This window comes from Ischnura elegans, chromosome 7, assembly GCF_921293095.1.
Source record: "Ischnura elegans chromosome 7, ioIscEleg1.1, whole genome shotgun sequence".
NCBI lineage: Eukaryota > Metazoa > Arthropoda > Insecta > Odonata > Coenagrionidae > Ischnura > Ischnura elegans.
The window spans coordinates 83,308,670-83,322,478 of NC_060252.1; the positions used below are offsets into that span (position 1 = coordinate 83,308,670).

The 13,809-nt window shown below is 40.8% G+C and overlaps 1 protein-coding gene across 3 annotated transcripts in view; it reads right to left on the bottom strand.

The window, feature by feature from the left end:
- Positions 1-13,809, bottom strand: part of LOC124161858 (ubiquitin-like protein 3) — a 596,237-nt gene that overhangs the window by 46,052 nt on the left and 536,376 nt on the right. For all 3 annotated transcript variants that reach the window (XM_046538080.1, XM_046538083.1, XM_046538081.1), the window contains one exon: positions 7,693-7,801. In XM_046538080.1, coding sequence (XP_046394036.1) covers positions 7,693-7,801 — 109 coding nt within the window. The remainder of the gene's footprint in view (positions 1-7,692; positions 7,802-13,809) is intronic.

Below are 13,809 nucleotides of genomic sequence, written 5' to 3' on the forward strand. Positions count from 1 at the left end.
TTACGTCATCCGATAGGATATTGAAGTTATTGTTATTCGTCGCAGTAGGGCATGCACAAGCCGAAAACGAAGATCACATAAGATCGAGCGGCTTTCGAAATGAACCTAGACAGAGTCACCAGTAAATGCAAGGCAGTGCGCAAATTCCACAGATGAAAATTCTTCTGCCTTGTCCTATGCAGAAATCAAGATATTCCCAATAATTTACTAAAATTAACGCAAATTAGGGATATCCTGGTTCGATTGAAGTCGAGGCGAATTATCTTCTATTGCGACGCCGCTCCGATTTTGCTAGCGCAAATGGGGTAATGAATACTCCCAATGCCCACTGAAACGTTGAGATATGCAAAAAACTAGAGATGTGCGAATAGTATCCGCGAATACTCGAATACCTCGAATACTAGAAAGTATTCGATATTCGAGATTTCGAATAGTTATGCGAAAAGTACCGCCTTGAATACCTCGAATACTTTGAATTTCGCGTCATACACTGTCGCACGCACGTCTTTGGTAGTGACTCGGAAAAATGTAGAGAACTGTCGTCATTTAGTGCTCGCAGCGCCGTTTTACGTAAGTTGACGAATTGCATCAAATTCGTGGATTTTAGCGGTGAAAAGTGTTCGACGAGGGGAACCGAAAATAGTCGGGTGAAAAAATCCGAAAATCCCCGATTCCCCCCACCGGGAGAAACTCAGTGCCGTGGGATAGCAACCTTAGGTCATTTCCCACGATCCGCTATCCCCCTCCATTCAGCACTCGCCTCAACCACTCTGACGCTTCTCTCTTCTCCGAAATCAAACAAAAGGTCCCAGCTCGCGCAGGGATCGCATTACGAAGACCCCTGCTTCGAAAAAAATATCGAGTTACGAGAACAATAAAAACGTGTTTCACGCCCTCCCCCCTTTTCTCACCCACTGACCTTTTTATGGCTACCTGCTTCGAAGTTCCCCATTTCTGGAGGTCAACTGCTGTGTGAGTACCGTGGGATACTTACATTAGCGCATTTCCCAAGGTCAGGTATCCCTCTCCATTCAGCACTAGCCCCCCCTCTGAGGCTTTCCTCTTCTTCAAAATAAAAAAAAGGTCACAGCTCGCGCAGGGATCATATTACGAAGACCTTAGCTTCGAAAAAATACGCGAGAACAATAGAAACGTGTTTCGGGCCCTCCCTTTCCTCCCCCACTGACCTTTTTTTTCCTACCAGCTTCGAAGTTCCCCATTTTTGTGGAGGTCAACCGCTGCATGAGTCATCTATTAGCACAAAGGGTGTCTAAGAATGACTTTCGTCAATTGATGTTACACCTTTATTGAATTGAAATATTAGTAATGTGCGCGTAATTTCAAAAAGAATAAGACCAAACACGACGTATTTCTGAGTTTATTTAAGCATTTTACGCAAAGAAATAAATGTCAAAACACGACGGAGACTTAGCATTCTGGCGAAACTCGATATGAGCAGCAGAGCTTCTCGGAAGTTGATGCGGTATTTTTTTCCGAAAACATATATCAAGTTACAATTTATGAGTGGTGCTATAAATCTTTATTGTTACAGTCACAGACAAAAGGATATTTTCTCAGAATATTTGGTTTCTCCCTGATTGCAATTCCAATTCATTTTCTTATCTCGAGAGAACTCCCAAAGATGGACTGAAAATAATGAAGAAAATCCGGTGGAAAAGAGCTTGTATTTTGCAAAATGCCTCAGATTGTCAGCTAGCACTTGGCAGCAGGAGTGGGGGTAAAGCGATGTTAGTTGAATTAATTATATGCCCAATTGTTTCCATAAAATTAAATTATTCATTAATCAGCTAAATTCCTGTTTGAATCACTTTAAGGAAATCAAAATTACTCCCCAAAATCTTGTGTTGCCTGCTGCATAGGCAACCGAGTCAAACATTCCAGCATTCATCATTTAGTATTCGAGGTATTCGAAATTCGAGGTATTCGAATATTCGAGCTATGATTTAATATTCGAATTCGATATTCGAATTCGAGAAATCTGCTATTCGACCCATCTCTACAAAAAACACATGCTCCATCCCTTCTTCACTTTCATTACTAATGTTTCGTTTCTTATGGAATAGAAAGAAATAAAACGTCATGGAAGTTAAAGAGAATATTTCATGACCAGGGCGGCTGATTTAAACGTTACACGTTCTAAACTGGGGTCGACGTCATGAATCGAAGGCTTTCTAGAACTCGAGTTGTTGGTTTTTTATCTTGACAGACCCATATTTAAGCGATCATAGATGATTCAAGGCTTTTCTCATCAAACCGACGCATTTTCTGCCACCTAGCACGTTGTCCATGTCGGCTCTATCGACCGTAAACGCTTGAGAAATGATCAAAATCTACACAACCTGCAATATGCCTATATAGGCGAGTAGCGGGATGTGTTAGGACGCCAGCCGTTATCAAGTACAAGAATACTAATAACAATATATTCCCCTTAGCGAGAGATTTGACTGCCTAAGCTTGACCTAACATTTACTATAGGTTATACAGCTCAAAGGAAAACCGATTTCCTTAGTCAATCCGTTTGGCAAAATATCTCTCCTATTTTATCACTTCCTTCGGACCTGGAAATATAGTGCGGCTCCATGATAATGCTCTACGAGCCGCTCTGAAAAGTTTCTTTTCCTCGTTTCTTCAGGAATCTAAGTCTAGCACGTAACCTCAAGGTCTCTGGCAGCTCCCTACCTAATGCGTGCATTAAAAATCTCTCTCTTCGCTCGTACAATTGCCACATTGGGAAGAGCCATCTACTGTATTCAAGGTTGGCGACTTGTTCAAGGTCTGAGGGCGTATTGGACACAGACCAAAGGGGATCCCGGAGGGAGAAGCCTCTTGAAAACCGATACAATAATCCTCAGTATGCGGTTTCCAGGGTGCCAAAGCTTCATGGGAACGCCCACGTGGCTCAGGGAAAGGAAGGCTAAGGGCCCACAATCATGACTGTGTGAATTTTACGGTGAGAATGTGAGTGGCTTGGTACTGGGTGATCCCAGCACTCAACCCATCAACCCCTAGGCGGGAACGTTGCGTCGAGCACGCGAATCAACCACCATTCAACCCGAGAGCAATTGCACACAATGCCACCCCAAAATATTAGTGCCGATCAATATCATTACCCAGCGGGAAACCCACGGACTCATCGCTTTAAGCGTCAGGAAGTATTCGCCAGGCAAACCTGAGAACATTCCAACCTGTCGCTTTGTCGCTGATGACGCATATGGCTGTCAAATAGAAACAATATAAAATTACTTTCATTCCTCCACTCAGATTAGCATCCAATAGCAAGTCCAATGAGTCTATAAGCTCACGTCCTAACTCTACGGCTTTTCAGAATGCAGTATTTCCCAAATCCATTACATTTTGTAGTATCTACATGAGACAGTAAGACCGGGAAACCTTCCTCAATTGTCGAAGAAATAAAAAATTACTCTAAAAATCACGTAAAAACTGCGTACAACAATAAATCACAGAAGAGGCCATACATCACCTAATCAATAAAAGTGATTAATATGCCAGTTTGCATGAAATTTGAATAGCCCAAACTTATGTTTAACAGAGGCAAAGAAAATATTATAATGCTTGAGTTCGCAAACCGTACGCATCCTACCCCTTTATCTGCCTAAGCATAACAGGAACATATCGATGCATTATTCACCAAGTATCATTATAGTAATGCTTATATCAATATATTATAACACAAAAAGAACAAGTGACCACAGAAGTCAGGAGTTTTGATACTGGGTATGCAGGAAATTATGGAATGTTATGGGATATTTATTAGCATTAAAAAATAGTTGATCAAATCCGATTGCTCAGGAATTTACATTTCCATCGTATTAAATGAATGAACTTCCAAGAAATGAATTCTATTATCTGAAACAAATCATTATTACTAAGGTTCATTTTTATATGAAATTCTATTCGTGTACATCATAACAGTTAAAAAATTGCAACATTCATCAAACGAGGGCATGAACTCTTTCGGCCGTGACAATTTTCCGCAATTCAGGTTGACTTCATATCCATTGAAATATTATAACGTTCTCTAAAATATTAAAATGGTGATAAATATCACCAAGTTATCGGTAACATCTATCACTTGGAAGAGTTCTTCGTCTACACTATTCTTAGCCATGTCAGTGCTCGACAATAACTTCTATTCCTTAAAAATCTCATTACTTGGTGCACATTGAGCCTTCTCTTTCTTACCTATCACCAGAGCTATAAGAGAGCAAAGCGCCGATTCACCCAGAAGGGGCTTTAACGCGTGACTGTATTTTATTCTCTCACTTCGGCAGTGTTCCTTGGGATACATGAATGATGCGTTTCCTGGCATATTTGAGATGGTGGAGGGGACGAGCGAGAGAAGTCATTTCACGTGCCTTCGCGTGTCTTCGGCGCGGAACTTTTCCCATATATCGCAAATGTAGACGACGAGCATAGACCTTCGAGGGAGAACTTGGAGTTTCAGCGCGGCATAATGCCTTGAGGACGTTCAAAAACGACAACGCTCGACTTTGAGAGCGAAGGAAAAAAATAATCAAGCCGACCCCATTCCTGTCTTGAGAGCGCCTAACGTCACGTCTTCCCGGAACGGGGCCAAATCATGTGAACTGCTTCCTACACGCGCGAAAAATTAAAAAAAGGAAGACTCGCGATGCCCCTGATCACTCTTTACTGGAATACACAATGGCTTCCCTCACTCGTGAAAACTATACACCCAACAAAGCCTTTCCTGGAAAGGATCATACTTCAAGACAAGAATATTTATAAAACATCCCTTGGTTAAATATTGATCCGAAAAATTAATTGCCAGTCACGCAGGGGAATACAAATCACCCATTGGTACTGTAACATATAAATTTTCACGTTTTTCTGAACAGTAAGTTGAAGTAAAAGTGTGAAGAAAAGAGGTTTATTCACAGTCACGGACGGGAATATAAACGTAACATAAGTATGACAGCGAATTTCCTTTCACGATTCCCTTAGCAGCATTAGTTGAAGTAAAGATGGGCACGAAAGGCTGAGGGGCATTCGCTGTCTTTTTGCACAAAATAAATTCAGAATGAAGAGGCGAGGAAGCAAGCAGCGAATAGGCGTTCGAAATGTGGTCTTAGTGGAATGAGCGGGGGGCGGAGAAAATAACGAACGAGGTACAGCGGTAGTGATGAGAAAGGAAACGCTTAGAAGAGAAGAGGAGGAAGCGCATTAAGTGGTAACCGAAGGCATTGGCGGGAAAGGGTAAGCTGAGCTTCGTATTAAAGAGATGTTAGATAAACGAGAAGGGGAAAGAATGAAATCAGCGTTGAGCATGGATTTGATAATTGGCTTAAATACCTTCGAGTTGTATCCAATACGTGTTGCATTCAGTTCAGAGCATTTATTACACCCTTTACTGTAATTACATCAAGAGGAGAAAGCTCAAATTTTCAAGTTACTCCATAATACTGTGCATTTCGTAATATTTTTTTCAAATTTGTCACTGTACGTTCACGATTATTTTATCAAAAAAGATTTGACAATTACTTTGAGCTATGCAAAAAAAAACTAGATAAAAGACTAGATCAACAAGCTACACACCAAGTTATAGAGCCTATACTTCTCATTGCAGAATTCACGCGATCACAAGATATCCATTGTCCGAAAACAACTCGAAGAAACTAACTAACTACATTTGTACTAAACTTGACCGCGAAGGACAAATGATAAATAAGGGGAATACAAAATCACTTCCGATGGATTCCTCGAAATGCATGCTAAGAATAAAAAAAAATCACTGAAATTCATAATTCTGATTTCCGACAAAGCGGTTCTACCGTAGAATGATGACGCAAAGTAAATGGAGGAATAATTAATAAATATTAAGCAAACCGTGGAATGAAAAAAGTAGAGAAGGATTATAGACACGGCACTCCTTCGGTAAATATACAATAAAATGAGAAGGCAGAAAAAAGCAAAAATGGCAATTAATATTAATTATAAGACGTGTTATCGCTCTCTGAGAGACTCCAAATAAATAGTTGGAGCACAACCTATCCTGAACCTTTTTTTGCCATTTTCACAGGTGGCCACACGGTGATACCAAATCGGCTGTACCAACATTCTCTGTCTACTGGTAGAGATTAAAATTTTGCGTAGCGGTAACCGAGGGAACTAATTTTTAATTCATCATACGGATGACGAACGACGAATTCATAACTCAATATCATATGCGCACTGAAGGATGGAAATTGAGTCGCTCCGAGCGAATCCAGAACGGTAAGTGCTCGTTTCCCATTCTACTTTGAAGAAATATTTAGTAATTTTTACGAACACCTAAAGCGGATAATTGGGTCCCATCATCGCTAACAACGGTACGCTAACAACTAGGAGAAATGAGACGAATGACAGTTCGGCGAAATTCCAAGGAGAGAAGATTGGGCCTCTAACTCATAAGTACGCATTGCTTGGTCGTAAATTTAAATTTCTTGATGATCATGCTTTCAATTCGCGTCTACGAGCTCTTATATCGTCACAAGTGACGTAGTATTCGTCGAAAGTCATTATAGATCGCATAAAGAGAGATTTACAGTTTTATTTTAAGAAGAGTTAGAATCCATGATACCATAACAAGTAGGTAAAAAAGACTATTTCATACAGAAATGAGATTTTGAGCATAAACTCCTACCCTGAGTTTACATATGCTTGCATCAAATCAGACTACTAATGGAGATGCGGTTGGCACTTCCTTAATACTTTCTACCTTAGAAATGTGAAAAATAATACTCTTTTGCGTAAACAAAGAAAAAATCTCACTACGTTTATATTGAAACGAACTTAGATTAAAATCAATGAGAGTGAAATGAGTCAATGAAGCAAATCGCGAGTGTAGGCTTGATCAAATTTCTATTCAAGCAACAGTGCAAAATTAATATTTCACAGCTAAGCGGTTTCAAGATAAAATAGATTTTGACAGTACCATTATCAGGTGTACCTCGAATACCAGGTCTTAATTTGGTACTAATCAGTGGCTTAGTAATTTCCACTTCATTGAAGTTTACCACACCACGTCTCATTACGGAGGGATTGAGTACTTTCCCGGCGTACGATGCTTACGAAGTTCTCTCGGGTTTGCAGCCTCGTTAGAATATTACACGCTGCTGACTTTTCAATGGTTATCTCTGCCACCACCATCAGGTCTGATAACAAGACAGAACTTCCTAAAACCCTCATAAGGTAATCCATTGCTAATTGTTTTAAATCCATTTCAGTGATAGGATATAACGCAAAAATTCCCTTTTTTTAAGAACGGATATGTTGATAGAATACTAACAGGGGATAAACAACGACAATATCGGCGATTAACAAGTGATAATTTGATAAAAATGTTGTCGAGAGAAATTCAAAGGGTCAATATTGAAAAATCCATGCGCAAGCACTCCAAATCGTCCTTCAACATGCATCAGCCGTATCTTAAGTTTCAAAGCCCCCATCTTCAGATAAAGGCTGCGATAGATTTCTTCGAGATTCTCTGAGAGCCTTTTACGTGCTCTAGATGTGCTGATGAAACCCACCCAGGAAACCTTGTAAGAGAATATCCTTTGAAAGACGAGGGCGCTCGGAAAAAGGAAGGGCTCAGTGGACATGGGGGATAATCTTTTGAGGGAGGGGGAGAAAGGGCGGGATGGGAGAACTTACCTTCGGGCCAGCTGTCGAACACATGCTGTGCTATGTCCCCCGCGGAGTCGCTTGAACTGAAGAGAAATTCCTTAGTCTTCCCACTGACAAGAATCAGCCGCAGGTTAATCTGTGAATGACAAAAGAAAAGAGATCCGTTAAAGAGATCCGGTCACGTTGAAGACGCCGCCTAGAGAAAGGTAGACATTAAAAAATTAACTTACTCCGAAGCTCAGACCTCCACCAGATGTCAATTAAATACGAGAATAAAGCAATGAACTCTGCCCCGATTTCATTCAGTACTCTACACAGTGCGAACACAAGTCCCTAGGTCATTGTACTCTTATCAGAAGTACAAAGAAAAGAGGTATCAAAGCATGAATGGAAACTGAGGCAAAGACGGGGCTATTAGAAGAGTGCATAAAGAAATTCCGTGAGTGGGCTTCAAACACACGTCGACACTTCATTAGTAGGTAATGATATAATAATTCTAGCGGTTAAGGTAGGTTTACGTGTAGCATTTTGCGAATCAACCCGACCTGTGTCCCCTCGCCAATTGGGCTTCCCCAGTTAATTCAAAATAAGGCCCAATAAATAAGACCTCGAGAAATAATTGCGCCCAAAAAGTTAGTGATAACACAAATGAAAGATAAAAGCGCGTAAGGGAAAATTCCTTATTAGAGTCAGCAGAATAAATAAGCAGTGAAATAAGATTTTCCCGTAAAGAAAGAATGGTGACATATTACCGCACTAAATAAGGACTAAAGGCATGAGTTGAAAAATGTTACCGAGCATAGATACAAAATTAGGAAATTCCATGAGCATGGGAAAGGATATTAATGGCATATCGCCAGATGAACAGTAAACGGAGCCATTTGTGTCAAATCGTTATCAATTTGCCAAACAATTTTTTGACAATATATCGCTAATCACAACCACATTAGGTATGTCCCACAAGCAAAAGCAATGAGCACTATCATTTTTCATAAAACTAAATCTCATAGTCCGTCATAATAACAGATTTATTAATAATTTAACATAAGTACTTATATTCGAGAGTATTGCATTGATTAAATGACTTTGAAATTTGAAAGGCAGACCGTGAAATGAATGGGGAGGAAAAAGGATGAAGAAGAATCAGACATGGTGAAGGTACAAATAATTCTAAAGAAATAAATGAAAATAGGGTCAGAGGGCGCTTGTATTGAAGGGAGAAGGCACTCGTAACCTAATTTAACAGTTTTATGTGCAAAACAATGAAAACAAGAATAACAATATCTAAACGTTCGCTAAAATATGGCAAGAAGAGATTGCCCGTATACAAAATGTAGAAGAAATGCCGTCGAAGAGGAACAGTCTCCGGCGATTGATTAAAATATACCGAAATACACAAGAAGCCTACTTCAATTACTCAATGGCCGCTAGAAACAGTATTATATGGAGTAAGCTCGAGCGATAGTTTGAGAAAATCATTCTTTCGTGTTCCTTCTATTTGAATTATACGAAGAAAAAAAACGAAACCATCGTTCTCACAAAACGACGACTTTAGGAGACCATTCTAAAATCTTAAAGTTGAATTATACAAGCCATATTTTACTGAAGTCGCCACACACAAATAAATCCTCATATCTGCACTTATAACAATTCCGTCAAAAGCGAGACGCAGTAGAAAAACAATTACGTAAGAGAATAATTTCTTATTTGCGTTCCTAGCGCATGGGAAGATTTTCCACTCAATAGAGCAAATATGAAGCATTGCGGTGTGATAAACTCTCTTTACCCCATCCTCATGCGACGACGTATTCACTGGATGAATTCCACGGAAAAATATGGAAACTGAAACCTGACACCGATGAGAAATAGGATTGGAATAAATTTTTCACCTGATTCGGGAGCGCCAGGAGAAATTCAAAGCGGAGTAAACGGTTGGGCGTTCCAAGAGGGGAGCAGAACATTCGGAGCACACGCCGGTGACCTCGCCTTCTGATAAACGCAGCCGCTATGCAACTGGCAAAGGCCGTGCTAAATGGTCCGTGACGACCATTGATAGGCGAAACGCGAAAACGGTAACCGAGGAGAGGCTGGGAGAGAGATGTATGCATAGAGATGTAGACCTGTGAACGCTGGCAACGGCCTCCACTCAATGAAATCCATTTCTCCCACAAAGTAACATCATCATCGTTAATGCTCCAAGATAAAGAAGCCGGCCCGCACTGAGGCATTCCCTTATAATGAGTAATAACAAGACCACATACGAGCTGCGTCCTTGTAAACTCTCTAAGGAAAGTGAATTAACTGGCAGGGAAGAAAAAGTGAAGTAAACCATTACTTATACAGGATAACGTTTTCCTGAGCTATTGGAGGAGATAGATTAATTTCAATTTCATCGTAAGCACTATTTCAAATTTCATAAAACAAGCGCATACTGTTAAGTAAGCACCGTGGTGTAAGTAATTTGATTGTTCGCTGAGTGACTTTGATTCCGTCCTTAATACTCCCAAATACGAGCAATCTAGGATAGCCACGACGAATTGCAAAACAGCAATACCTAAGAGAACTCTAAATAATTCTATTTTATTCATGACTATGGCCACCAAGCTGTGAGGAGAGATGAACCACATTCGAACAAATATACAATGAGATGCTCAGAAATAATATCACCAAACAAGAGAAAGTGAGAGTGAACATCCCGAGGTAAAACATGACGCCACCATCACTTCTTGATAATTGATTCTGCCACCTTAGTCCTAAACCACCGTTCATACATGCTCAACATTTTATTCTATATTTAAACAATAAAATGTACGGTTCACTGTAATGTCTCTTTTCCCGAAGAACAATGACAGAGAGAAAGAGAAGAAGAATTGCACATCGAAACGTATCGAAGATTTAATTCGGGACGATTGGAAAAAACTGTGCAAATTATTAATAGTGTTTGAAAGATGCTTCGCGTTTTGGATACTTGAATCCCTGAGAACGATGGGCGAGTTGAACATCAAAACGGAAGGAGATATAGAGGGCCTTAGCCGATGTGAGACCAGAGAAATCTTCACTGCCACTGACGGAAAGTAGTATGCAGGGAACTTTTGGTAGAAAAATGTGACCAAGACGTGAAAGAAATGGGTCCAACAATGGCAGAGGTAGGCAGTTGAGCGAGAGGAATTCCCGAAGAACAACGCATTCGGGGAAAATAATGGGCAAGACTTTCCAACGACCCGCCATTAAAGCAGTGAAATATTTATGATAATGACGATTGTGCGGACGAAGATACAAAGCGAAACTTCTTTCTAGACACTGCACCCAGCTGATGTGGCGAAAAGTTACTCTCTTCGACTGAAAAATATGCACCATTCCTCAAAAACTTTCAACCATACTTTGCCTGGCATCAAACACACTTGCTGTATCCAAAGACGGAGGAGGGGGAGGAAAATAACTGAGGAAGCGCGAATGGATATCTGCATGATTGCAGTGCACTATCTCATTTCCGACAATTTAAGTCACTGATGACGCGACGGTGACTTTCGCGGCTTGGCAGCAAGCGATAACTCAACATCGATGCTGGATGTCAACTGAAAGTCGATAACCCGATGGTCGATTGTCAACCGATTTGCGACCGTCGGCTATGCATACAAGGTCAAAGAAGGTATTCGAACATCAAAAACAACCGTCGAAGATTCTCATTCAATCGAGAACCACACATAATTAAAACAACACATTCCCGACCGTCGCCTACAATACATAGCTCAAGTAGAAAATCGACCAGACATTAAGTATCAAGCGACCATATACAATAGATTGCCCATTCCATCACAATTATCGCGATAGATGTCGGTCAATGAATTTTAGAAATCGACATTCGATGTGTTGTCTCGTGAAGAGTATGGCGACATGAGGCGAGAGGAAAATGAACAAGGAAATGCTAGACCTCGAGTGTGGGGACAGGAAACTGATAGATAAGGGAGGATACAGAAGGAAGAGACACATAGGTTAACTTAAGCGTGATGGAACCCTGAGGGCATTGATAGCGTGTGGGATGTTGGGTGAACGGGGAGGGGGAGAGCGCGAAGCGCGAAATGGGATAGTGGAGGCTATGATGGGAGCTAGGCTGGAGGTTGAGCTGCGAAAAATACCACAGAAAATGGAGACGCGAGAGTGGAGGACTCTATAACGTGATGGACCCGAGCGACCAATCTGCATTCGAGTAATCCTACCCCACATGGCTAATTATTCAGTAATAAAATATTACATACGTATAGATAGGTTTTCATGAAGACATTCACGGATCACCCCTGACTCTTTCCCATCATGGACCTCCCTCTTCAGTTTATATAAGACCTTCATTCGATCCATATATCCTCATCTCTTCCACCCCTTGCCTGAAATTCTTCCCTCAAAACCTTCTGTCTCCTCCGAAACTCCTCTAGACGTCTTTCATCCTCGCCCACCATGTCTAGCACTCCCTCGTTCCTTTCTCTATGTCCATTTCACCTTCTCCATTCTCCTCCATTCCCAAATCTCTAACGCCTCCTCTCTTTTCTCTTCCTCCTTCCCAGGAGACCACGTTTCCGCACCCACAACCACTAAACCTTAGATCAGACTATTCACTAGCCTTTTCTTCACTATTATTACACGATCATCTTATCAGTTCATTTCTATAAAAAAACGCCTCCTTCGCCAAAGCTATTCTTTTCGTGATATCCTAACTGCTATGTCCGTTTTCCTCAGTTAGCCAAATAGTTAAATTGCTTCATCTGCCACAGTTAACGGTTACATAACCATGATTATTAAAACTCCACGAAAAAAATCACCCTCAGAACAAGCTTGAGATACTGAGTAGCCAAAGATTCTGGACAGCGTGGGACACATTGCTGCCACTGGGGCGAAGTTAGGGAGACGCAGCGTTCCCTGTAGTGAACAATCCTGAGAACAGGCGTGCAGTGAACGGCCTGGGATGAAGCAGAGTTGATAAATAATGCAGGAGGGAGTTTAATGAAGAGCACTTAAAAAGGCGGGAGGCGGAGCCGTGCTTTAAGGACGACCGGTCGATCCCTCAATCCCGACCCTTGATGCCCACTCTGCACCTCCGCGCTACCCTTGGAAAAAACGCCACACTCACATTCTCCACAAAATCCTTTCCCTTTCACGTTCTTACCCATGATATCCTCTGCATGTCCCCATTTTGGCTTCAGAGGGAGCACTATAAGAGCGCTTGATACAACTGCGCAGTAACCAAAATCCCAGATCACCTTTGAAACCGCGTTACTTTGGGAAATAGCCGATAAAAATATTATTTATGATATTCTAACGATCAAAAGTAAGTAGCAAACAACGGTTAAGTTCACACGGAACATTTTCATAATCACACAAGACCATCCTCTCGAATCACAATTAACTTACCTACTTAAATCACAATAAGGCGTATTCTCTTTCATTCAAACCGTATAACCAATGTCCAATCTTTGATTCAATCTCTTCAGGTTACCCAACATTATTCCCTATAAAATTAGTTTTCAGTATTCCTCGCTGAGTTATAGTTCTATCCACAATCCCACCTAACCGATAACACTATGCTGGCCGTCTAAAAAACCTTCCTAAACCGAAATGTAACCTAAGATAAGATGATACATTTCATCGAGGAAGTTTGCATGAAAATCTCTTATGGTGAGTAATACATAGGAATATGTATCATCGTTAGATACTATTAGATTAGCAATGAATCTTCTCCCAATCCCTTTAAACTAGGAAAGAAGCTATTGCAGTATCATGGGCAAAACAAAAAATTAAATAAAACTCTTCGACCCGGGCTTCAACACATCAGCTTGAGCATCACATTCAGATTAGACTTGATCTTGAAATATTAAGTAATTCTGTAAAGCATGTTTAACTCACACTGAAGAGCAAACGAAGACCTCGTATGGGATATTAAGGACAAGTAGTAAATGATGTTTCACACAGCACATGAATAAAAAGTTTGGTAAATTAAAGAAATGTGCGGAGAGCTGTGTAAAAACCAATAGCCAGGGTCGATGATGATGACAGCAGAGATATCAAAAGAGTTTATTGTACAAGCTAAGAGGAAGGATATGAATACTTTTCAGGGCTCTTTCAAAGCAGCTAGGTGAAATTTCACCGCGCAGG